Source organism: Lithobates pipiens, unplaced genomic scaffold, assembly GCF_037356315.1.
Source record: "Lithobates pipiens isolate NorthernLeopardFrog02 unplaced genomic scaffold, aLitPip1_a1.2 Scaffold_28, whole genome shotgun sequence".
Taxonomy (NCBI): domain Eukaryota; kingdom Metazoa; phylum Chordata; class Amphibia; order Anura; family Ranidae; genus Lithobates; species Lithobates pipiens.
This window is the reverse complement of record NW_027507789.1, coordinates 19,501,753-19,526,906: the sequence shown is the minus strand read 5'-3', so window position 1 is coordinate 19,526,906 and position 25,154 is coordinate 19,501,753. Positions and strand designations below refer to the sequence as shown.

The following is a 25,154-nucleotide window of genomic DNA, read 5'->3' as shown; positions in this document are numbered from 1 at the left end:
ATCTCGGCGGCGCCATTTTTAAAATGGCAAAAACTCTGACAAGGCTGCAAACGACCCTGACAAGGCTGCAAACGACCCTGACAAGGCTACAAACGACCCTGACAAGGCTGACAAGGCTGCAAACGACCCTGACAAGGCTGACAAGGCTGCAAACGACCCTGACAAGGCTGCAAACGACCCTGACAAGGCTGCAAACGACCCTGACAAGGCTGCAAACGACCCTGACAAGGCTGAAAACGACCCTGACAAGGCTGAAAACGACACTGACAAGGCTACATTGATGGGCATTTAAATGTAAGTTTTTTTCCTTAAACTTCCCTCCTAAAAGTTTTTTCTTTTACATTCCCTCCTAAACTTGGGGTGCGTGTTATATGCCCATAAATACGGTTGATGCCTCCTGCATGTATCTTTACCTGTCACATGTCTCCCCTCTGTCTGCTATGAGACCCTGGAGCTTGGGTGGGTGGAGTCGTGATGTCGGTAGACTCCCCGCCCACCTCTACACTCCCCTTGTCAACATGCATGTTTTCCTGTATATTCCTTACACTGAACTCCTGCTATGATCTCTAACATCCAGTGAAAAGACAGGAAAGTAACCACATGACTTCAGCATGCCCAATCATGCTGAGGTGTGGAACATCCAATCCTGGCAGAGCAGCAGAAGAAAAGAATGTGAGGGAATTAAAAAACAAGCAAGGGGGGGGGATTTGACAAAGTTTTTCTCTGTTTGTCAAGATTTATCTCACTGAACAATAAAAGAGGATTGCTCAGAGATGGATTAACTCTTTGTGGCAAGACTGGGCTCAAATGATAGGAAATCCTATACTCTACATTATTACATAATATTAATAATAATAATAATAATAATTCGGGTTTACATCCACTTTAAATAAATTTTAGTGCACAGAAAACATAACAAGTCACCCAATATTTTAAGAGGGAATTGGGCTGTGTAAATAGAAACAATTAACTGAATTCTGGCAGTCAATTGAACTCGAAGGTGGTAGACTGCTTAATTTCTGCAGGCAAGAATGGCCAGCCATGGATTATGACATTATGATTTTGGAATATATTTAGTCTGAGTGGTTACATAGTTAGTCAGGTTAAAAAAAAAAGAAAGAAAGGAAAAAAAAAAAAAAAAAAGACACAAGTCTATCTAGTTCAACCATAAAAAAATAAAAATATCATCATCCAATCCCATTTACCCAATCCTATACCAACAGTTGATTATGGCAATAAACCATACAGGCTTTTTGAGAGGACAGCAGACAAGGGGCATGTGTCAAGTGGGTGAAAAGCAAGTGCGACCCTTTTGTTCATGTGATAGCAGCCATTATTGTAAATACACTTCTAGACATGCATTTACACAAAAGCACCTTATCCACTTAGTGGCGGTTCACACGGGCGACCTGCCATGCGACTTAGCCGCCTGACAAGTCGCGCTCCCTGCATTGCAAAGGAACCGTTCTAACAGGATCGGCTCAAGTCGTTCAGACTTAGAAAAAAGTTGCTGTACTACTTTGGGGTGACTTCGGAGTGGCTTGCATTGACTTCTATACAGAAATCGTTTTGCAAGCCCCACTGAAGTCATGCTGTACCGGATGGCTTCAGAGTCGGGCGGACTTTGAAGCCACCCCTGTGTGAACCCTGCACTTAAAGACCAGGCCTTTTTCTTACAAAAGTTAAAAATCTGTATTTTTGCTACAAAATTTATTAGAACACCCAAACATTATATATATATATTTTGTAGCAGAGACTCTAGACTAGAGAATACAATGGCGGTTGTTGCAAAATTTGATATCACACTGTATTTGTGAAGCTGTATTTCAAAAACGCAATTTTTAGGGAAAAAATACACTTTAATGAATTTAAAATTTTTTATTTTTTTTTGCACAATGTGAAAAGATGAAGTTACGTTGAGTAAATAGAGATCCAACATGCTATGCTTTAGAATTGCGCACGCTCGTGGTATGGCGACAAACTACAATACTTAAGAATCACCACAGGTGACATTTAAATTTTCAACAGGTCTCTTTGTTTACAGAGAAGGTCTGGTGCTAGAATTATTGCTCTCGCTGTAACGATCGAGGCGATACCTCACATGTGTGCTTTTGAACACCGTTTACATATGCGGGTGCAACTTATGTATGCGTTTGGTTCTGCGCGCGAGCACAGAGGGGCGGGGCACTTTAAATTGTTTTCCCTTATTTACCTCTCTCTTTTTACACGGTCCCTTTATTTGGATCACTTTTATTCCCATTACAAGGAATGTAAACATCCCTTGTTATGGTTAATAAGGATGACAGGTCCTCTTTACTGAGAGACCTGGGGGTCGAAAAGACCCCAAATCTCTCATTTACCTTTAAAAGAAAAACAAAACAAAAGAAAGAGACATTTTGAATTTAAGGAAAAAAATAAAATAAAAACAATCCTGTCTGTCTATCTGCCCGAGAACTGGAAGTGACATCGGAGGTCGCTTCGGTCCTCCAGGGGCATAAAGCTGAATAGGGGCTCTCTTGCCCTCACTTGTCTTCAAGAGGTTGTAAGTCTCCATTTTCAAGTTGTACCTATAGGTAAGCCTATAATAAGTCTTACCTATAGGTACAGTATATATATATATATATATATATATATATATATATATATATATATATATATATATATATCTATCTCAAACGTGTGCAGTTTAGGAGATATTTACTTTGTACTGCGCCAATGATGTCATCAGCACATGCGCTGTGAAAAAACAGTCCTCTGGGCCATTTCTTCACTAGCGAGTGGTGTGACTGGTGGCTCTCGCGTGCATGCACGGGAATGATGTCACACAACTTGGGCCAGTCACAGAGCCGGAGTCTGCGCCCCCTGAAAGGAAGAGGGGCGAACACGGATACTCCCTCCACCGGGGACAGCACGGCTTCGTTTGCAGGTAAGTGCCACAAAAAGTGCTAGTATGCGACAGGGATGGACGGGGGGGGGGGGGGGGAATAATGAGTGGGTGAGCCGGCGGGTGGGCGAGTGGACAGGCAGGCTGGTGAGTGAGCAATCATGCCTGCGGGCTGGCGTGTGACTGAGCGAGGTGAGCAGGCAAATGTTATCAGGGAAGGGACGTTGCGTCGTGGCCATCTTGGTACTCCCACACTCGTCCACAGTAAGCCTACTGTTATAAGTCGGCAAGCGGACACCTTTATACACCCACCAGAGTTATGCTTTTCACAGTTATTTTTAACAGTAAACTCAACTTATATTTCACTAAATAAGCTGAGTTTACTGTTAAAAAGTACTGTGAAAAGCAAGACTCCGGTGGGTGTATAAAGATGTCCGCTTGCCGACTTCTAACTCTAGGCTCACTGCTGACAAGTAGGTGTGTACCAAGATGGCCGCAATGCAACACCACTTTGGTAGCATATTCTGATGAGTAGTGGCTTTCTGACATCATCTCTCACCCTGCATCCCCACAGCTCAGCTTCTGACAGCACATCACTGTGCAGCAGAGATTACATTATCTCCCACTGCCCGCAGTGACTCTGGCACACAGCCACTGGCAAGTGACAATCCGCATCTTGTGGCAGGCGACATTGGCAGTGACAAATCTCATCTGGTGACAGGGGATGTGGCAAGTGACATGGCAAGTGACAATCCGCATTTGGTGGCAGCCAACAGTGGCAAGTGACACGCTGCATCTGGTGGCAGCCGATGGTAGCAAATGACACGCTCAGGGCTCCGACTGATTCTGCATTTATGGTGAGTTGAACTATTTAATTTTATATAACAATGTAATAATAGAAATAATGCGCTTCAATCATCCTGACACCATATCAACCGTGGCGCCGGGATGATAGACGCGCAACACCAGCCATTGCCCCGACAAATTTTATGGCAGTGCCCCTCCCCAGACTAGGCTCTGGATCCGCCCCTGGTATGCGATGCATACTAGCACATAATGCTTTTACTTTGCAGTTAACAAAAAAAGAACAACATAACAATGTTATTTAACGTCAAAATCACGACTTATATTCCCAGTTAAGCTGACGCCAAGTGGTTATAACAGAGTGTTATAAGATTAGGAGTAAGACAGTGGAGTTAAAAAAAATAAAATAATAATAATAATAATCAGTGTATATTTTGTTTGGAGTAAAAAAGGAGCTCCCAAAACCTTGGCAGACACAGGCAGAGAAACTAAGAAGCAAATGCACTTTAACTGTTCATATGACTTAAACCAACCTGCATGTTATATGGCTGATAGCCCATGGGGACAGACTGTGCACCCATGTAATTCATTCCGCTAGCAGGAGGATTCTGGGACATGCTCTGGGAGGACACGTTCTTTAAAAAAAAAAAAAAAAAAAAAAAACGCACAACTTTAAAGCAAAATATGGGCAAAATAAGAAATGACATATCATGCAGTCTAGCATTGGCATTAACACAGCAATTTTTGATTTCCAGAGTCATCCCTATAACCTCTTTATTACTTGTATATCCAAGTAGTAGTTTTATTATATTCTTCCCTTCCTTAACGGACGACATCCTGCAGTGAAATTGTACAGCAGTGTTGTCACCACACAGGGGAGTCTTAGATGGGCATCTAGTATTATTAAAGTATAACTAAAAGGCAAAACTTATTTTTTTTGTTTTGGATAGAGTGGAGAGAGATTAGAACCCCTGTCAGTTTTTATTGCGGTCTGTGCCCTGCCCCCCCCCCCCCCCCCCAATCAAGGAGATTGACCCTGTTTACCATTATTGTTGAAAGTAAAACTAAAATACCAATATTTGGGTTGTCCCTGGAAAAGTAATAGGGGACACGAGTTCTGGTGACCTGGGGGGCCTTAATTTGCAGAGATTTCCTCTCACTTCCTGTTTTGGTTATAGGACAGGAAGTGAAGGGAATTCCTCCCAATAGGACGTAGATTACAAAAAAAAAAAAAAAAAAGAAGAAAAGAAAAAATATGACAGGGGTTACCTACTTTACGCTATACAAAAATGGAAAAAAAAAGTTTTGTCTAAAGTTCTAATTCAAAGCGGACGTTCAGTCATTTTTTTCAACTTCTCATCTATTAAATCTTCTGCCCTTGTTGTTTTAACTTTGGATGTAAAAAAAAAAAAATTCTACCAGTAAATACCTTATGCAGCCCACTTACTGTTTCTTGTCTAGTCATTATGACATCATGCACAGCACGCTCTCTCATACCCATGAGAGTTTGCCAGGAAGGGAAGGGGGTGAGTCAAAAGAGGGCTGATGAGAGCTGCAGAGCTGGAGGTGTGTGTGTGTGTAAATCCAGGAGGTGAACAGGCAGCAGCTTCAACGGTTAAAATGGATGCAGCCAGACTCAGTGAAGGGAGATTTCTGCAGCATATTTGGCAAGTACAGAATCACAGTATATATAAAATAATATGCAAAGTGGGTGGAGGGAAGCTTCAGAATGGTAAAGATGTATTTATTACAAATTATGTGAGCAGACTGCAGTTCCTCTTTAAGCAAGAAGCAAACTAAAGCCCAACTCCAACCCTAAATGGCCAAATAGCAGTGTCTATTTAAGCCTGACTATGAAAAATGAAGTGGGGAAAAAGTTGAAATTTCTGTCATGTTTTTACTTCTTTCAGTGACATCATTGGGGGGAGGGGGGCGGGATTTTTCTTGCTTCCAGTACCATACAAAAAAGGCCCACTTAACACTATAAAATAGCACGGCCAACAATAAAAACATTGCCATCAGTTCTAACATTTCTATACAAAACTGAATTCTAGTCCCAAGCCCAGCTTAAATGATTTCCCATCACTTCGCACTGACTGTACGCAAATATGCGGTCTCTCGGCAGGTGGGCATTGGCGCCAAGCAGCCGCATATTTGCGTACCACACTGCAGACATAGCTGTGCCAAGAGTGCGCGCCTCCCGATCAGGAGCTTTCCATCAGCCACCGGCAACTGTGCTGGAAGTGCACAGGGCGCGCGCTCTCAGCACTGCTATGTCTGCAGTGTGGTATGCTTGGTGCCAAGGCCCACTTCGCTAAGAGATCATAAACCCCGCCCCGCCTTCCGGCATCAAAAACTTTTAAAGGGCAAGGAGGCGCTGGCTCAAAGTGATTAAAAGGCTCACCAACAATTTGCAGCATCCACCTGTAATTTGCCTATCAAGCTGTAACAGAGCTTACCTGATAGGGCTGTGTCGGAGTGGGCTGGTAGGATGTATATGCAGGGTTATTAGTTGGCACTGGCTGCCCTTGCTGAGCTGCTGATCCTGCTTGGTACATGTAGGCATTAACCATGTTTGGGTCTGTAACAAGACAATATTGAGACTATTACAAAAACAGCCTGCTTTATTAAACACTGGGGCAGAGCCTAGAACATGTCGCTTACCTGTACCAGGCATGGCGGTATAAGGCCCAGCGCCAGGCTGTCCTGGTTGATTCATGTATACTCCATGCATTGGAGATCCCTCCACTGAGCCAGAAGGACTGAAGGTGCCCTGATAAGCATTGGGGCCAGCGGGTGGGTACATGACGCCACCTGATGATGGTAGAGACTGCAGCTACAAAAAAAGAATAGGAAGCTCGAGTCTGAACAGAAAACACTCAGTACAGCTGTCAAATACATGCATAGTTCCCTACGATTTATCTCTGCAAGTACAGAAAAAAAAAAAAAAAAGTTTAATGCAACAGAAAACCAGCAAGTTCTTAAATCCATGTCTGGGTTGCCAATACAATTCTTTTGCTGCATAAACCATGCTGCTGCTTCGATTATGTAGAGCAGGGGTCTCAAACTGGGGGCCTTCCAGCTGTTGTGAAACTACAAGTCCCATGAGGCATTGCAAGACTGACAGTTACTAACATGACTCCCACAGGCAGAGGCCTAACGGGACTTGTAGTTTCGCAACAGCTGGAGGGCCGCCAGTTTGAGACCCCTGATGTAGAGCTTTTTGCCCATACTCGTTCTGCAGTGAAAAGGTTACAGGCAGATATAATTCTGGGGACATGCCTATGCCAGTCAGAACTGGGCACCCATCAGCTGCCCCTGCAAGAAAATCTTTAAAGTTGGGACATTCTATAGGGGATCAGAGAGGTTTGGTGGTACATTTAGGTAAGTGACAAGACATAAATTTGACAGTGGTTGCACTGTACAGAATGAAGAGCTCTGGATACAAATAGAAACACACCTGAGCATATGGCAGGGAGAAAGCTGGCATCTGGGCTCTCATCTGGATGGTCTGCTTTTGCTGCTCCAGACGCATCTGCCTTTCCTTCTCCTGTTCCTGCAGGCGCTGGATGGCAAGCTGGCGCTGCATCTCCAAATATTCCTACAACGACAGGTATGACATTTAAGAAAATACTAAAAAAGGAAAAAAAAAAAAAATTATATATATATATTTTAAACATGTTATGCCTACCTGCTCTGTGCAATGGTGTAGCACACAGCAGGCCTGATACTCTCTTCTCAGGTCCTCCACCGACATTCCTGGCTCCTCCCTCCTTCCAAGTGCCCCCATAGCAAGCAGCTTGCTATGGGGGCACTTATGCGTGCTCGCTTCTGAGCCCTGCCTCCTCCTCACTGGCTGTGATTGACAGCAGCGAGAGTCAATGTCTCCCACTGCTGTGTCTGAGGATTCAGAAAGCCGGGAGAACAGCTGCTCTCAAGCATATCGCTGGATCGAGATCAGGCTCAGTTAAATATTAGGGGTGGTTGGGCTGCATACTGAAGGTTTTTTTTACCATCATGCATAGAATGCATGACGGTAAAAAAAAAAAAAACACATTCAGCCATCACTAAGTCTTGCTCAACAAATTGCTATGTATAAACTTAGCGGTCATTGTATCTTACCTGTTTCTTCTGCCTCATTATTTCTAGCTTTTGTGCTAGCTGTATCTGCCGCTGCCTTTCAGCCTCCTCTGCAGCTCTTCGCAGCTTTTCTCTGTGCTCCTCGCGGAGTGCATTTAGAGCCCCGCGGGCATCTCTGATCTGGGCCAGCTTGTCCTGAAGACCTTCATAATACACTGTGGAGAAACATGTTAAGATGGTAGTGTGTGATCAAGAGAAAAAGATCTAATTTGTGGGGAAAGGACAAAAATTTTATTTGGGTACATCGTTGCAGAGCTGAAATGATAATTGATCTGTCATGAGAATGTTCCTGCATGAAATTTTAGATCTCTGTAAATCTAAGTTTGAACAATTCCAGGCCACCTGGTAAGCAAAATGCCCCTTCTAGTCAAAGTGGTGAGTGACCTCTTTCTGTACTGTGAGCTCTATTATCAGGTTAGGCGAGGATGACACACTTGCCCTCACTGAGAACATCGTTCATTAAGGAGAACCACTACGTACTCAAAATATCCGAGCTTCGAAAAAAAAAAAAAACGCATCTCCGATCATGGTAAGGAGTCTCTGACAGAGGCTTCTTACTACGTGATCAGCTGTGACCAATCACAGTTGATCACCGTGTGAACCAGGAAGTTCCGGTAAACGTCATTCCTTGGATCGCGCTGACAGGGAGAGACGATCGGCGGCTCTCCCTGTCAGAGGAGGGGGGGTCTGTGCTGATCATCAACACATTGATTATCAGTGCAGCCCCCATCAGATGTGCCCATCAGCTTCCAATTAACAGCTGCCAGCAGTGCCCCATCAATAAAGTCTATCAGTGCCCATCAGTAACACCTGTCAGTACCTCATCCACAGTGCCCCTCAGTGCCGCCAATCATTTACCCCTAGACCCAGGTTGTATAGAGGCATGGATCTTGTCTTGTGGGGCTGGAGGAGGTAAAGAATGGACAGCAAGTCTGGTGACATCATCACACTTGTGTCGCTGTGGTGCAAAAGAACATAGATCCCTGTGAATTTGAAGGCAGAAATATGAAACAGATGTCTGCAAGGAGAAGCACACTGCGATTCATTTAAATGAGGAGCAGTTTGCAAGTGGGGGGTTTGGAGAAAGCAACCATACTTCATATTACAACATGATTACAGGCGTAACATAAAATGATCCCAAAGAGTATGCCCTTGGGGGGGGGGGGGGATGTGCAAATGAACAATATAGTTATGTAAAGTAATTGTATCACATTTCATTCAGACTCTTAGCATCACCAAGCTAGATACAATATTTTACCAAACTCACAACCAAACAGCAAAGTGTACACAATAATGTCCCTGAAACCTACAGCGTCTCTCATCCAGCTGGTTGAGCAGCTCCAGAAGCTGCGGGTGCATGTTGTTAATAGACTGGAACAAGGACAGCACAGCCGAGTCATTGGTGATGCTCCTGCCACGCATATGATTGCTTTTCATGCGATTCACAAAAGTGGTGACTGCGTTCTGCAGCGCCTTCAAGAACTGCTCGTGATTTTCCTCAGACTCGCCATTCTGGTACTGCTGCTGGAGGAATGGCAGATAGTTCAGTCCAAAACCAATATAGCAATTGAATAAATTGTTTACTGTTCACGTTAAAAGTGGAATTCCAGCTTACATCTAACTAGCCTTAGAAAAGGTAAAACTTTTTTGTTTCCACTTTGGATAGAGCAAGGGAGGGTTATAAGTCCTGGCAGATTTTACCTCGCCATCTGTGTCCAATTGGGGAGATTTCCCTTCACTTCCTGTCCCAAAGCCAAACAGGAAGTGACAGGAGATGAAGGGAATTCCTTAGGGACTACCCAGGTCAACAGAACTTGTGTCCCTATTGGAAGATTTATCCTCTATTACTTTTCTGGGAACAACCCAAAATTTGGGATTTTCTTTTACTTTCACTGATAATGGTAAACAGGACAAAGAGAGGGTGAATCTCCTTAAAGTGTTTTTTTTTTTTTTTTTATAAAAACAACAAAACATGCCTATACTTACCTGCTCTGTGCAATAGTTTTGCACAGAGCAGCCCCAATCTTCGAGAGATCGAGAGAGAGATCGAGAGAGAGAGATCGAGAGAGAGAGAGAGAGAGAGAGAGAGAGAGAGAGATCACGTGACCAGATCGGAGCAACCTGAAAAAAGGTAGGTATATACAATTTTCTCACTCCTGTGAGTAAACAATGGCGTTAGGAGGGGGCAAGAGACCGGTTTAAAGCTAATTAGCTGTAAGCTAGAGTTCCACTTAGTTAACTGTGTGTATAAGCCCTTGTACACACGGTCGGACATTCCAACGGAAAATGTCTGATCGGACCGTGTTGTCGGATAATCCGACTGTGTGTGGGCTCCATCGGATTGTTTCCGTTGGAATATCCAGCCGACAAAGTTTTAGAGCTGGGCTATAAAAATTTTCCGACAGCATGATCCGATCGGACTTTGTCCGATAGTTTGTAGAGAATTCCGATCGGACAAAGTGCCACGCATGCTCAGATAAAATTACGAGACCAGAGCTATTGGCTACTAGCCTGAACGTAGTCCTGTCGCAACAACGAACGTCATCACGTTCCGAACAATCGGATTTTCCGACAACTTTGTCCGACCATGTGTATGCAAGACCAGTTTCGGACAAAATCTGTTGGAAAAAAATCAGACGGATTTTGTTGTCGGAATGTCCGACCGCGTGTACAAGGGCTGAGAGTTGAAAGGCCAATGAGCTTAGTTCAAAAGAAACTGAATTCTTACCTCCATCACACTGACCATGTTCACTGGTGGCACCTCAGCCACCTGCACCACAGGCTCACTTGTTGGTACTGGAGCGGAGGGGGTGGGACTCTTTCGCACCTCTTCCTGTTTTTTCTCCCAGTAATTGCGATTTAGATAGCGGGCAAGCTACACAGAAATAACAGATGAGACCCAGCATGATGGAAAACAGACAAAAAAAAGACGTACAGTAATAATCCTATAATTTATTACCTCCGGGTCAACTTCTTCAGCAAGTGGAGCAGAGGAATTCTAAAAATTTGGGGAGAAAAAATAAAAGGTATAATACTGGTATCAACAAGCACCCTAATGATAAAATCGGGGGAAATTGGATATGCCAGTCAGGCATCTACTCACCACAGAGGCATAGAGCGTACTGGCCGGAGGAGCAGAGGACGTGACAGGAGTTGGGTCTGCCTTTGGATACACGCCATAGGTGTTCTTTTGTCTCTGCAAGTGAAGACCAGAACCATCTGCATTAGCGGGGACTCCCTAGATCACAAAACGCACACTATGACATCCGTCTGCTATAGAAGTAGAGCAATGCTTTGAGCGGCTGTAAGAATGCAGGCAGACTTACCATTCTTTCCTTTTCTTCAGCTTCAGACTGTGACAAAGCAATAGCCAGCTGCAGCTCCTCCTCCTCCTGCAGAGCAGATTCGTCCCTCTTGGGCGGCGTCTAAAAACAGAACATTCAGGGAATTAAAAAGGATGACTTACGAAAAAAAAAAAAAAAATTACACATTGTACAGGGATATTCCATATGATGGCTTATGTCTTATTCAGTGGTAGTTGATTTAAAGGCCACATTTTTAATAGATAGAATGCAAAAGGGATAGATACATTATCACGTCTTTATTGTTGTCTGTGCCCCCACTGAGGAGATGAAACACTTTCTTCAGATGACAATTTTCGCAGACAGAAAATTAAGGGAAATGCAATTTTTTTGAATTATCATTATAGCAATAGGTGAGAGAAAATCCCTCAATGGGACATATCTTTCTCTGACAACTCTGGCCATACCTTATACAAATTTCCCTTTTCTTTCTCAAAACCATCTAATATGAGATTAAACCTACACACTTTCAATTTGTATGCAATCAGCCAGACCCTTGCACTACATAGTTGAAGGTAAATCTAGAAAATTGTATAATATATGGGCAACTTAAAGCCGAATTTCAACTGCTCACTTCCGCTCGGGCCGCCAAGGTGACTCCAGCGGAAGTTTTCCCCCCCCCCTGCAATTGTCTGGGACACGTCACAGGTCTCAGAAGATTGCCCAGCCACTGAGGAGGCGCAGCGCCACTCGCGCATGTGCAGTGTGCACCCGGCTGTGAAGCCACAAGCTGTTACAGCCAGGTGCCCACACTTGTGATGCTGGCACTGGAAAGGGGCAAATCTGGCCTTTATGGAAGAGTGGCAAGAAGAAAGCCATTGTTGAAAGAAAGACATAAGTCGCCCCATTTGCAGTTAGCAAGAAGCCATGTGGGGGACACAGTAAACAAGTGGAAGAAGGTGCTCTGGTCAGATGAGACCAAATATGACCTTTTTGGCCAAAAAGCAAAAGGCCTTTGTTGCTGTATTTGTGGCGGAAAACTAACACTGCACATCACCCTGAACATACCATCCCCACCGTGAAACATGGTGGTGACAGAATCATAATGTGGGGATGCTTTTCTTTATCAGGGACAGGGAAGCTGGTCAGAGTTGATGGGAAGATGGATGGAGCCAAATACAGGACAATCTTAGAAGTAAACCTGTTAGAGTCTGCAAAAGACCTGAGACCGGGGGGAGGTTCACCTTCCAGCAGCACAACGACCCGAAACATACAGCCAGAGCTACAATGGAATGGTTTACATCAAAGCATATTCATGTGTTAGAATGGCCCAGTCAAAGTCCAGACCTAAATCCAATTGAGTATCTGTGGCAAGACTTGAAAATTGCTGTTCACAGACGCTCTCCATCCAATCTGACAGAGCTTGAGATAGAAGAATGGGCAAAAATGTCCCTCTCTAGATGTGCAAAGCTGGTAGAGACATCCCCAAAAAGACTTGCAGGTGTATTTGCAGAGAAAGGTGGTTCTACAAAGTATTGACTCCGGGGGGCGCCATACAAATGTACCCCCCACACTTTTCACATATTTTTTAAAATAAATGTTGAAAACCATTTATCATTTTCCTTCACACACACACACACACACACACACATTATATAATATAATATTATAATATATATTATAATTAGTATATATATATATATATATATATATATATATATATATACACACACATATACACACATATACACACACACACACATATATATATACATACACACACACATACATATATACACAATATATATATATATATATATACACACACACACACATTATGTATATATATATATATACACATACACACACACACACATACAGCGACACTTGCCTTTTACACTCACATGAACTTTAATGGCGTCTCAGTCCGTAGGGTTCAGTATTGAGTTGGCCCCGCCCTTTGCCTATAACAGCTTCAACTCTTCTGGGAAGGCCATCCACAAGGTTTAGGAGTGTGTCTATGGGAATGTTTGCGCTTCTGGAAGAATGGTCAAACATCTCCATAGACACACTCCTAAACCTTGTGGACGGCCTTCCCAGAAGAGCTGAAGCTGTTATAGCTGCAAAGGGTGGGCCAACTCAATATTGAACCCTCCGGACTAAGACTGGGATGCCATAAAAGCTCATGTGCGTATAAAGGCAGGCGTCCAAAGACTTTTGGCAATTTACTGTGTTATAGAGATATATATTATATTAATATACACACACACACACACACACACACACACACACACACACACACACGCTACAGAAGTAATGGCGAGACTGTGGAATACACCTAGATGACATTTGTTAAAAAATAGTCTATTATACTGGGGTATACAATGCACTATAGGGGAGGAAAGCTGCACTGCCAAGTCGAACAATCAAATTCTGTATATACAGCGACTTCCTTAGAAAAATTCCCATTTGGCTTTTCATCTGCAACCACCTCCTGTGACCGATCTGCCCTGAATCTTGGGCTTCCCAGGATTCCTATCCTCCTCCTCCTCCTCCCGACTGCTATTTGACAATTTTTTGTGCCGCACCTAAATTCCATCAGTTGGTTTCTGTTGGGGGCGATATGTTTTGGAAACCGGTAGTAGAATTAGCCCCCTGAAGACGACTATTGCTATTCTCAAGTTGAAACACGTTGGGGTTGACACTTGTACATCTGGCACCTGGTTTGGGAGTAACGAAAATGGGATTTTGTTGTTACTCACCGTAAAATCCCTTTCTCTTTGTTCATTGACGGACACAGCTGCTTCTGTTTTAATCTTATTTTATTAAGGTTTTCAAATATAAAAAGGAGAGATTAAGTTTACAGTAAACAAAGATTCAGGTGTAAAAAAAACAATTACATAAATTCAAAATGTGGACAGACACAGCTTCTTCTTCTTAATCCATGACCAATCAGGGTTTTATAGCCCCCACCTGCAGGAATAGGACACTAGACAGGAAAAAAAAAAGACTCGGCACCTCCTAGGGGCAGTCTTCTCTGGGTATAGAACACCCTCTCTGCTATAGGCCAGTGATTCCCAACCCTGTCCTCAAGTACCCCCAACAGGCCACGTTTTGGGAATTTCTCTTAGATAAAATATCTGTCCAAATTACCGAGCCATCGACTCTGATTAAAGCACCTGTGCAAGATAAAGGAAAACCTGCAAACATGGCTTGTTGGGGGTACTTGAGGACAAGGATGAGGAACCACTGCTATAGGCTTTCAGTCATTTCTGCCTAGTGTCTTCAGGAGTATGGACATGTTGTTTTCATCTGGGATTTATGGTCCCACAGGCATTTTCCCTTTTTTTGGAATTTTCAGCTACTCCTATGGGCAGTCCTCTACGAGTATAAAACCCCCATTTTGCTATAGGCCTCAGTCACAAGCAGTGTCAAGGAGAAAACTCCACAGAGGGGTGGTGCTAGGTCCGTCAATTAACTCAGAGAAAGGGCTTTTATGACGAGTAACAAAAAAAAAATAAAAAAAAAAAATAACAAGATTGTCTCTTCTGTTCATTGGTGAACACAGCTTCTTCCTCCTTATCCATGACCAAAACAGGGAAGTCCCCAAGCAGTGTGGGCAAGCCAACCAATGGAGAAAATATAAAAAAAATCTAGGGCAACATGCCAACATTCCAAACAACCCCAAAGGGTGCACAAGAGCCCTAAACAGCTGCCTGCAAAACTTGACGGCTAAAACTAGCATCTGAGGATGCGAACACATCAACCTTAAAGAGGAAGTAAACCCTGATGAGTTTACTTCCTCTTTCATTCCCTGCAAAGGTAAAGCATAATGGACTACTATGCTTCGCATAGTAGCCCATTATGTGTCACTTACCCGACACAGGAGCCAGCGATGTCACTGCTGTCCCCATGCAGTCCGCCGCATCCATCTTCTCGGTGGTTCTCACTGCTCCGCCGCTGTCATTTGACGAAGCCGCGATGACGTCACTCCCGCACATGCGCACAGGAGCCGCCGCGTGTGGCATATTCGCCATTGACGGTGCCGCGCTTACTGCGCATGTGCGCCGCTATCTACGGCGCATGCGTCGTAGACAGCGGTACCTGTCTTTCGGCAAATATCTCCTAAACCGTGTAGGTTTAGGAAATATTTCTTGGACCTACAGGTAAGCCTTAATCTAGGCTTACTTGTAGGTCAAAGCGTGTTGTAAGGGTTTACAACCACTTTATAAATTAAGTGAACGTGTGCACTGACAACCAGGCTGTTGCTTGGCAAACTTGAGAAACAGATGCCTGGTGTCAAAAGACCAGGGAGGCGATAACCACTCTGGTTAAGTGCGCATAACAGGGAAGGGAGGATCCCGCCCTTTAATGGCTTATGCCTGCACAATTGTCAGACGAATTCAACAAGAAACAGGAGGCAGAAGAGGCCTCCATCAAAAAACAAAAACAGAAAATCCCAACGCTGACCTAGCTTGTCTGATAAAAGGTCCAAAAGATGGTAAGTGAAAGGATTGCGGAACTGAAAATAGTTAAGCCGCTATATATAACAGCGTCTCTTATATGCTCCATCTGGATGGGAGAGAGACGAAAAAAAATAAAAAAAAATAAAAATCACTGCAAAATTTCTGTAGTATCAATTGGAAACAGGCAGCCTGCTCTGGTGTCAGGGAACCCAAACTGAAACAGAAGAGGGGAAGGGGAGAGTAAAGTGATTTACAATATTGGTCACCTGGCGCCCCTCTCCCCCTTCAGGAGAGGCCTCCACACTTTTTTGCAGACAGTCCGTAGCATAAAAAGGAGACAGTCGGACCACCGCAAAGAAGCAAGCGAACTGCGCAAACCACATCCAAGGAGTGCAAGATCATCTCTTTGGATGCAACGGCCGAGGACACAGAGAAGGACAATTTCCTCATTTAAGTGAAAATCCCACACCTTCGCCAGAAAGGAAGGGGGAGGTTGAAGCACCACCTTGTCTACGTGCAAGTCCAGATTAAGCAGCTTACAAGACAAGGCCTCCAATTCCGACACCCGCCGCGTCAAAGTGAGAGCGACTAAGAAGGCAACTCTCTGAAAGAGCGTAAGCAAGGGAATATCCCAGATGCCCTGGTAGAGAGGCTTCTGAGGAGTTGACAAGACTAAATTCAAGTCCCACAGTGGCAACAGGGAACGCACAGGGGGCATATGATGAACCCTTTGACTGAAAGTGCAGGCCAAGGAATGCGTGGTCAAAGAACGTGAAAGAAAACAGCCAGAACAAAGACTTGATCCTTGATCAAAGCAAGTTTCTGATATACGCCACGTTGCAGGAAGGCCAACAAGAAAAAGAAAGGCTGGAACCTCAAGGCTTCATACCAAAAGATAGAGGTCCTCCAGGTGCTATGATAAATCTTCCGGAAGGTAGACTTATGACTGGGATCACCGAGGCAGACAACCCCCTGCCCTTCAGAACCCGGCTTTCAATAGCCACACCTCCAAAAGCCAGCAATGGAAAGCACGGAAGAACACCAGCCCCTGGGACAGAAGATCCTCCTGAAGAGGCAGCTGCCAGCAAGTAACTGCCACCAACAGCACCATGTCAGCATAGCATGGACAACTGCCCTGGTATGCAGACCTGTCTGGAGCCACCCGGGTGACTGGGATCTGTTCGGCCTCTATCAAGCGCAACTGATGAGGTATGAGACAAAGGGGCAGGAAGGCGTAAATGAGATTGTACTGATCCCACGCGCCACTATTGCATCCTTTGCTATTGCCAAAGGACCATACAATCCAGCACCGCTGGATTCTTGTGTTTCTCTGAAGATTGAATTTCGCCACCCGAATAGCCTTGCCCAACTGGAACCTGGTCGGTAGACCCTTTAGGCCAGTGGTTCTCAACTCCTGTCCACAAGACCCACTAACAGGCCAGATTTTAAGTATTCTGTAGTGTTCTCGTATGGAAATGAGCAGAGAGGACCGCCTTGAAGGTAGCCACCATCAGGCCCAAAACCTGCATGCAAAAGCACAGGGAGGGTCGCCTGCAAGTCCATAGCTGCTGGACCGAAGACCAGAGCGTCCAAGGTTTGTCCAGCAGGAGGAACACCTTGGCCTGCTCCGAATCGAGGCCCAGCACCCCAAATACTCCAAGCACATGGATGGTGTCAATACAGACTTCCTAAGGTTCAGGATCCACCCGACGTCCTGGAGGGAATGCATGGTGATCTCCACCATGCCCAACAGGGACGAGCGAGTCCCTACCCGTGGGAACAAGTCATCCAGGTAACCAATCACAGCGATCCCCCATTGTCTCAGCAAGGCCAGGACCGGGGGCCAAGACCTTACTAAACACCTGAGAGAGTGGAGACCAGACCAAAGGACAGCACTACAAATTGATAATGTGTGTCCCCAATATCAAAGCGTAGGCATAAGCAGGTAAGCATTCTTGAGGTCTATGCACTATAAAATCCCCCTGGTGAAAGGAGGCCACCCAAGAACGAATGGCTGCCCTCTCAAACTCAAGGACCCACACAAAAGCATTTAAGGACTTGAGATCCAGGATCTGGCGAACACTGCCCATCTTGATGACTGTGAACAGATTGGAATAAAATCCCCAGCAGAGCTCTGACTCAGGTACTGGGACAGTCACTCCTCTAAGGAGCAGATCCTGCACAGCCCCGTACAGAGCCAACAGATGGACCAGCGAGATACGCAGATTGGAGGGAAAGAACATGTCTGGCGGAAAGGATGAAACAATTTTTTAGTCTGACAATGATTTTTCCACGGGCCTGGAGAGCAGCGAAGGCAAGCTCCCACTCTGGACAGGGATGGGGGCAAACATTCAGGCTGAAGAGGACTTATCCACAGGCATAAAGGGCTTTTGGGGCCATGGGCAGTTAGCACCACCTGCATGTGTCCCTAAAGGTTTGGAGCCCTTAACTGAGGACCCAGCCTTCTTGCGTGGTTCCTTTCCCTTCTTGGTCTAAAGGGAGGAAGTTACTTTTGCTACCTGTAAGATTCTTGAAAAGATCAACCAGCATAGCCCCAAACAGCCGGTCTTCCCTGGAAGGGCAGTTCCGCCAAGGCTTTTTTAGAAGTCTGGTCAGCCAACCAACATTTGAGCCAAAGGACCTGCCTCAGAACCACTGCCGAAATGGATAGTTTGGAGAGAAGTGGCGCTGCGTCCCTGGACGTGTCACAATGCATTGCAGCCCCTGGCCCAACTGGTCTGCAAATTCCACATATGCTTGAGACATCTGGCTGAAAGCCAAGGCTTGTCACTAAACCTTGGCCCATTCGGTCAGACTCTGAAACACCAGAGCTGTGGCCAACAGGATCCTTTAAAGGAGGGAGATTCCTGCACCAGATGATAGGTGGATCCACCACCAGCGGAGCAGTCCACTTCTTCAGAAGGGCCTCCTCAAAGGGTAGCGTACCGCAAAGCACTTAGGACGTACAAATGGGCATCTCGAGCGACCCCAGGCTTTGTGGACAATTTTGTCAAAATATGCGGGATAAGGAAAAACCTTAGCAGCCCGAGCTGGCTTGTGCATACCAAAAGGGGACAGGCACTACAGCAGATGTACCCGCGGAATCCTCAATTTTAAGCATTTCCCGCACAGCATCAATGAGAGCGGCAATTAGCGCCTTCTCTTGTACAGCAACAGAGGACCTATCTTTTCCATCTGAGGAATTAGGGGATATGCCATCTGGATCGGCAGCGATGCGTAACCTGCGGCGGAGCCCGATTTGTGCTTAGAACAGTCTGAGGAAGAGTGTAATGGTGGGGTGCGCTTCTTGCTCACCTCTGAACATCACCTCCACAGTAAGGGAGAGTGCTCTTGAGATCCAATAGGGACCACACAACCCGATGGGTACTACTGCAACCAGGGACCCCACAAGGTCCTAAAGGCAGGAGAGACCATCCTAGGCTGCCCAGCAGAGAGAGAGAGGGAACCCCCAGAAAGGACCACCAGTGACTACAAGGGTCACCCATGGGCGCTCCATGAATTTCAGGGACCAACCCCCCACACCCTCTGACCCACAGCAGGAGGGACAGGGCCGCCGCCGTGAGCTACAGGAAAATGGCTGCTCAGTACCTTCCCCACCCAGCTCACATAGCCTTTACAGGCATAGGGTACACAACAAAATAGTGGCCAAGCATGGCCAGCAGTGAACAACATATAGTTAGTAAGGTCGAATAAAGACACCAGTCCATCCAGTTCAACCTGAGTATCATCGGTCCCTACCCTCAAGGAGTCCACAATCCAAGGTCCCCAACTCACATTCATATACTAGGGCCAATTTTTTTTGGACAGAAGCCAATTAACCTACCATCAGGTCTTTGGAGTGTGGGAGGAAACCGGAGTACCCGGAGGAAACCTACGCAGGCACAGGGAGAACATGCAAACTCCGGGCAGGTAGTGTTGTGGTTGGGATTTGAACCAGTGACCCTTTTTAATGCTAGGCAAGAGTGCCAACCACTACAATACTGTGTCGCCCTAGACCGGGAATATCTTCAAGCCAAGGGAAAATAGTGGCTAGGGCTCCACAAACATGGCCGCCAGCCAATCAGAGCCACATGGTGTCTGCACGTGAGCTCCCAGGACCCAGAGGGAGGCAGCAAAGGTAGGCGGCACCCCCATCCCAGCAGAGCCCTGGGACTCTGAAACAGCAAGAGGGACATAGGACAGTCACAGAGGGAGTAGGTAGCAGGGGGGACCAGTAACCTTTATAAGCAGCATGCATGACCAACTGGCTTAAATCTGCACCCCCCCACCGTGGGCAGCAAGGTCCCTGATACACTAAATCTGGTAAGCTGGCGGGGGGAGCCCACAGGACTGACCACCCCAGGTAGTACTCACGCCCACACCGTGTCCAGATATGGAAGGGAGGGGGCATCTACTTACCAATCCAGGGGAAGGCAAGGCTCCCTTGACAGATCCTCCTCTCCACCGAAGTGGGGTGGGGGGGGGGGGGGCTGTCGGCCAGGGGTAATGCTGTGACACAGACTATAGGGAGCCCAGTCAAGTTTAGCTCGCAGGCTATTCCGGTCCAGGATGGGGCATAGTCGTGGCCGACTGAGCGCGGAACTAGCGGTCCGCACACACTTGCTAGTCACACTAGGGTGACCACTGGATCTAGATAATCCAGCCCATTCCCCAGCCTGACTGTCCATAAAAAAGGAAAAAAAGCTGTGGGACGAAAATTCCCAGCAGAAAACAACATGTCCAGACTCCTAGGCAGGGATGACTGGAAGCCTATAGCAGAGAAGGGGTTTTATACCCAGAAAGGACTGCCTATAGTAGGTGTTGAGTCATTTTTTCTGCCTAGTGTCCTACTCCTGTAGCTGAAGCTATAAAACTCTGGTTGGTCATGGATAAAGAAGCAGCAGCTGTGTCCATCAATGAACATAAGAGAAACATGGTTCAATTGATGATTTATTACCATTCGTCATGTGGTTTTAGCTTTGCATATGTATATTTTGTGTTTATATAGCCCATATTGCTTTGATATCAATAAAAGCTTTGTAATTTTTTAATTTCATGTGTGTATATAGTGGGTGCCTAAAAAGTCCCGTTACTTTCCCCATGTTTTATTTGTTATCATTGTGTTGGGATGTGGCCCAACAACTATAGTTGGGTCATGTATTTAGAAGGATTATATATTCTTATAGGTAAAAGCACCTTGGCAGGTAACTTAGCCCGCACTGGGGATTTTTCAGTTTTGTTTTTTATAGTTTTACTGAAGCCCCTTGGCAAGAAAAAGCACATGCTTTCTATTGGAAGCCAACAAGGAGATAATACATCTTGTTTGACTTTACTCTCCACCACAGCCTTTGTCTTCTGCTTTTTAGGGGACGAAGAACACTGGCTGTGGTGGATGAAATTCTAAAAAGGTAAGATCTTATGCCCGGTACACCGAGGAAGTTTTTCTTCGTTCAACCCAGCAGGCCAAATTAAAAAAAAAAATAAAACACAGAGGAGGTCGGTATACCAACTATATAACTATATATGCTGACAGGGGGGACCGATTGTGGCCCCCCCCCCCCCGCCAGAACACAGCAGTCGGTGCTCCCAGCCATTGACTGCACTCGCTGATCGGATGCCGATCGGCTGCTGGTTTTCCAGCATGCTTGTTCAATAGAAGCCAATCAGGAGACCGGCTTCTGTTGGAGCTGTACACCCAGGTCAAAATTCAGCTGCCAACTGTCAAACCACGTGTACCTAGCTTTACCACTGGCATCCCTGTGAGCAACAACTTTGATAAAACATCAGAAAGCTATCTTTTTAAAAAGTTAGTCTGAAACAGTTCAATTGAAAATCCACAATTGTTCTTCTCACCTGCGATTGCTGAGACAAAGGGCTGGTCAAGTATTCTGGGGGCAATTCCCCGCTGGTGGCCGACTTTCCTTCTCCCTTCCTGCAACAAGACAATGTGTGTTTAGTGAGACACAAGGGCCAATGATTGCCTTTAAGTGTAAAGCACAAGCACTGAATTTTCCTTGGGCTTTTCTTCTCAAAAGGGTAACTCCATAAAATATACACACACACACACTGGGGGCAAAGATAAAAAAATTGCATTTTAATGTTCTGTGTACTGTGGGAAACCAGACATAGTGACTGCAGGGTCCTGGGGAGACCAGGTACAGTGACTGCAGATTGCTGCGTATACCAGATATAGTGAATGCAGGGTCCAGAGGAGACCCGGTACATTGACTGCAGGGTCCTGGGTTTAGTAACCCTTTAACAAAAGTGGAGTTACTCTTTAATGTCAGCTGTTTCACCTCTGGCACTTACTTGTTCAAATGTTCATAGCAAGGCTCACACACGCGTACTTCTTTCTCAATACCAAACTTGGGGATGGTGGAGTACTTTGAAGAACATTTCCCACAGAAAATCTGCCCACAGGCTCTACAGTGATGCTACAAGAGAAAGGATAAATTCGTGAAAAAAAAAAAAAAAAAAAAGGAGAGATATACTGAGCAGATGGGAACAAAGAGGCAGCAAAACAAAAATGTTACACCTACCTTCCGCGTGACGACTCCAAACTGAACACGGCAACGGTGACACTCCTCGGCATCTACCCAATCAGGAGCCTACAGAATAAAAAGACAACCAGTCAAGATTCAGCTTTTCCCTTCAGTGCTACATTTCCCCATCCAAGAATAAAGAAAAATGATCATTCTGAATGCACTCACGCGCTCTGCAGCAAACATGGCGTCACTCTCCTTGAACTCTGGAAAGTTGTGTCCTAAAGAGGGAAAAAGCCACAGAAACATTAAATCTTAAAAATGTCAGAAGTGTGTTAGTGTGCATCAAAAACTTAATTTTATTGCTGCCCGTGTCCCTATTGGTGAGATTTGGACACAGACAATAAAAAACAAATAGCACATTTTTAGTAGAGTGGGAAGGGTTCAAGTCAAAATTAAAGTGATACTAAAAAGGTTAATTTCTTTTTTTTTTTTTTGTTTTTTGTTTAAATAACAAACATATCATACTTACCTCCACTGTGCAGCTCGTTTTGCAGAGTGGCCCCAAACCTGCTCTTCTGGGGTCCCGCGGCGGCTCTCTCAGCTCCTACCTGCATCAGATAACCCCCTAGAAAGGCGCACTCCATAGATGCCGAATGCAGGACTCGGCCCCCCCCCGGCCACGTCATTGAATTTGATTGACAGCAGCAGGAGTCAATGGCTGCACTGCTATAAATCTATCCAATCAACAGCCGAGAACCCCTTAGCAGAGAGACGGTGCATCCCCGTGGGACAAGTTTGAGGGTTCACGTAAGTAAAATGGGGGGACTGGGGGCCATTCACTGTCAGGTGTTTTTTGACCTTAATGCATAGGATGCATTAAGGTGAAAAAACACAAAGTTTTACAACTCCTTTAATGTTTACTGTGCCTTTAACCACTTGCAGACAGGAGGCCCCACACAGGCAAAGCTGTCCTTTTCCGGGTTTAGGGCGCACATTAATGACACTAGCTGGAAAGGGGTTAACATATAGGGGAATTTAAAGGGTTAACTGTGCCTAACAATGTGTAATTTAGTTTAGGAGGCATACTAGCTACAGGTTGTAATTTGCTGCTTTTACTTTACTGCGTTACTTCTTTCTGATTTGCAGGGAGAGGAAACAGACAGATCGCTGTTCCTGTGCACAAAGTTCTGTGTTTTTGTAAACACAGGACTCTGTGTGGAATTGGCCACAGCCAATTGGATGAAATCAGACTTGTGCCGTGTCTAATCACAGCACAGGTTGGCAGAGGATTGGCACATGTGCACCCCGAACCCGAAGAAGGGCCGCAGCACTACAACTTTCTGGGGTTTCAGAGAGAAAAGAACAATGTCAGTTCCTGTCTCTCTGTACAGGGCAGCCATCGCTGGTGGCCCCGCCGCTCCCAAGTGGGACCCCCTTCCGCCACCCGCAGAAGCGATCGAGATTACTTCTGCATTACTGGGAATCGCCAGCTGAAAAGATTGATACGGGAATGATGCTTGTAGGGGCAGGCATCATCCCGCTACAGGCACAGAATCCCAAAAAGGTCCATGAACGTCCTACAGGAAGGAAGTGGTTAAGCAACTGCTGCATAAAGAAAAAAAAAAAAAAAACTAAAGCTAAAAACAATAAAAAAAAAAAAAAAAAATGCTGAACAAATAAAACAAATATAAAATGTACTACGAGCAACACCCTCATTACATACAATGTACACAGTATCCTCAATAGCAGGGTGGTCCTGCTTACCTTCCACCTTCATGATCTGATAAGTGTCCTGCACAACTTTATACTTTGGCTCGTTGCGGAAGGCGTGGGCCCAGGCCTGGATCAGATACAGGATCTTGTTCCGAACGTTCGGTTCCACAACTCGCTAAATAAAAATAATAAAAAATTGATAACTCACTAACAAAAGTTGCTATCTTATTAATGAACACCGAGTCTGGTGCACTGTTATTGAGTCTTCTATCTAAAGGACAAGATCTGAACATTCTGATTGAGAGTGAGTCAGGAAGTTGTGAAAGAGTCACAAGACCAGCTATGGGACTTTCCTTCCAGGAGTCACTTGATAGGGAAAAACCACCACCAATGAGAAGGAGGCATGCTTGGGAATGGGTGGAGTTTCTGGAGACAAAGCAAACTCTGACCCAGGAAGTATCAGTAACTGAACGACCTTTCTGCTGTATGTGAGTCATTACCTTCTGGAGTTCCTTTAGCTCTTCCATAGTTTGCTTATTTGCCACTTCATCGTGTACGGTTGAGCCACAGTTTTTCACCACAGACTCTAAAACCTGCCAAAGTAAAGCAAAAATCAATGCAACGTAAAACTGTAAGTGTAACCAAAAGCTTTAGCAACACAGGAAAAAAAAAAAAAAAATATTAAACAAGATTATAAATGACAAAATGCTAAAATAAATGGATTTATGATTCAGCTTTCAGTTTATAAAGCGCAGATCCACCCAAGGCTCCATTCACAATTGTGTATTTTGTCATGCGACTTTGGACAAAGCCACTTGACAAGTATTCTTTTCAATGGCACCTGTTCAAACTGGTGAGACTTAAAGTGTTACTAAAGTCATTTTTTGGTTTAATATATACGTTAAACTTACCTGCTCTGTGCAGTTGTATTGCACAGAGTGGCCCTGATCCTTTCTCTTCTGGGGACCTGGCGGCAATCTCAGCTGCTGCTCCTCTTTTTAGCACTACCATAGCCAGCAGCTGGCTATGGGGAGAGTGTAGCCGGAGCGCTCCCGACCTGTGTGTTTATGGAGCCGCACACCATAGACTTAAAGAGCGGGACTGACTGCCCCCCCCCATTTCCTCTGATTGACAGCAGAAAGAGCCAATGGCTCCCTCCTGCTGCTCGAGTGCTGTTTAACCACTTAAAGCGGTAGTAAACCCGCATTTTTTTTTTTTTTTTTTTTTAAACCTGCAAAGCAAAAGGCATAATGAGCTAGTATGCACCGCATACTAGCTCATTATGAAATACTTACCTTAGAACGAGGCCCCGACATCTCGCCCGATCCACGCCGAGGAAGCCGACATGCTCCCTCGGCGT

General features: G+C 45.3%; 1 protein-coding gene and 1 non-coding gene across 9 annotated transcripts in view; one reads left to right on the top strand and one right to left on the bottom strand.

The window, feature by feature from the left end:
* HGS (hepatocyte growth factor-regulated tyrosine kinase substrate) overlaps positions 1-25,154 on the bottom strand; it is a 42,647-nt gene that overhangs the window by 6,777 nt on the left and 10,716 nt on the right. For 2 of the 8 annotated variants that reach the window (XM_077458833.1, XM_077458828.1), the window contains exons 4-20: positions 24,295-24,387; positions 23,846-23,969; positions 22,307-22,359; positions 22,136-22,204; positions 21,906-22,030; positions 21,450-21,528; positions 13,893-13,946; positions 11,155-11,253; positions 10,932-11,066; positions 10,788-10,826; positions 10,557-10,703; positions 9,139-9,352; positions 7,811-7,983; positions 7,149-7,289; positions 6,353-6,524; positions 6,148-6,269; positions 4,222-4,323 (exon numbers count right to left, since the gene is read on the bottom strand). In XM_077458833.1, coding sequence (XP_077314959.1) covers positions 4,222-4,323; positions 6,148-6,269; positions 6,353-6,524; positions 7,149-7,289; positions 7,811-7,983; positions 9,139-9,352; positions 10,557-10,703; positions 10,788-10,826; positions 10,932-11,066; positions 11,155-11,253; positions 13,893-13,946; positions 21,450-21,528; positions 21,906-22,030; positions 22,136-22,204; positions 22,307-22,359; positions 23,846-23,969; positions 24,295-24,387 — 1,941 coding nt within the window. The remainder of the gene's footprint in view (positions 1-4,221; positions 4,324-6,147; positions 6,270-6,352; positions 6,525-7,148; positions 7,290-7,810; positions 7,984-9,138; positions 9,353-10,556; positions 10,704-10,787; positions 10,827-10,931; positions 11,067-11,154; positions 11,254-13,892; positions 13,947-21,449; positions 21,529-21,905; positions 22,031-22,135; positions 22,205-22,306; positions 22,360-23,845; positions 23,970-24,294; positions 24,388-25,154) is intronic. The other 6 variants (XM_077458829.1, XM_077458830.1, XM_077458831.1 and 3 more) reach the window with 6 other exon arrangements.
* On the top strand, positions 8,244-8,327 carry LOC143937617 (small nucleolar RNA SNORD103/SNORD85). Its single transcript, XR_013263708.1, has one exon. It is a non-coding gene; the product is annotated as a small nucleolar RNA SNORD103/SNORD85 (small nucleolar RNA).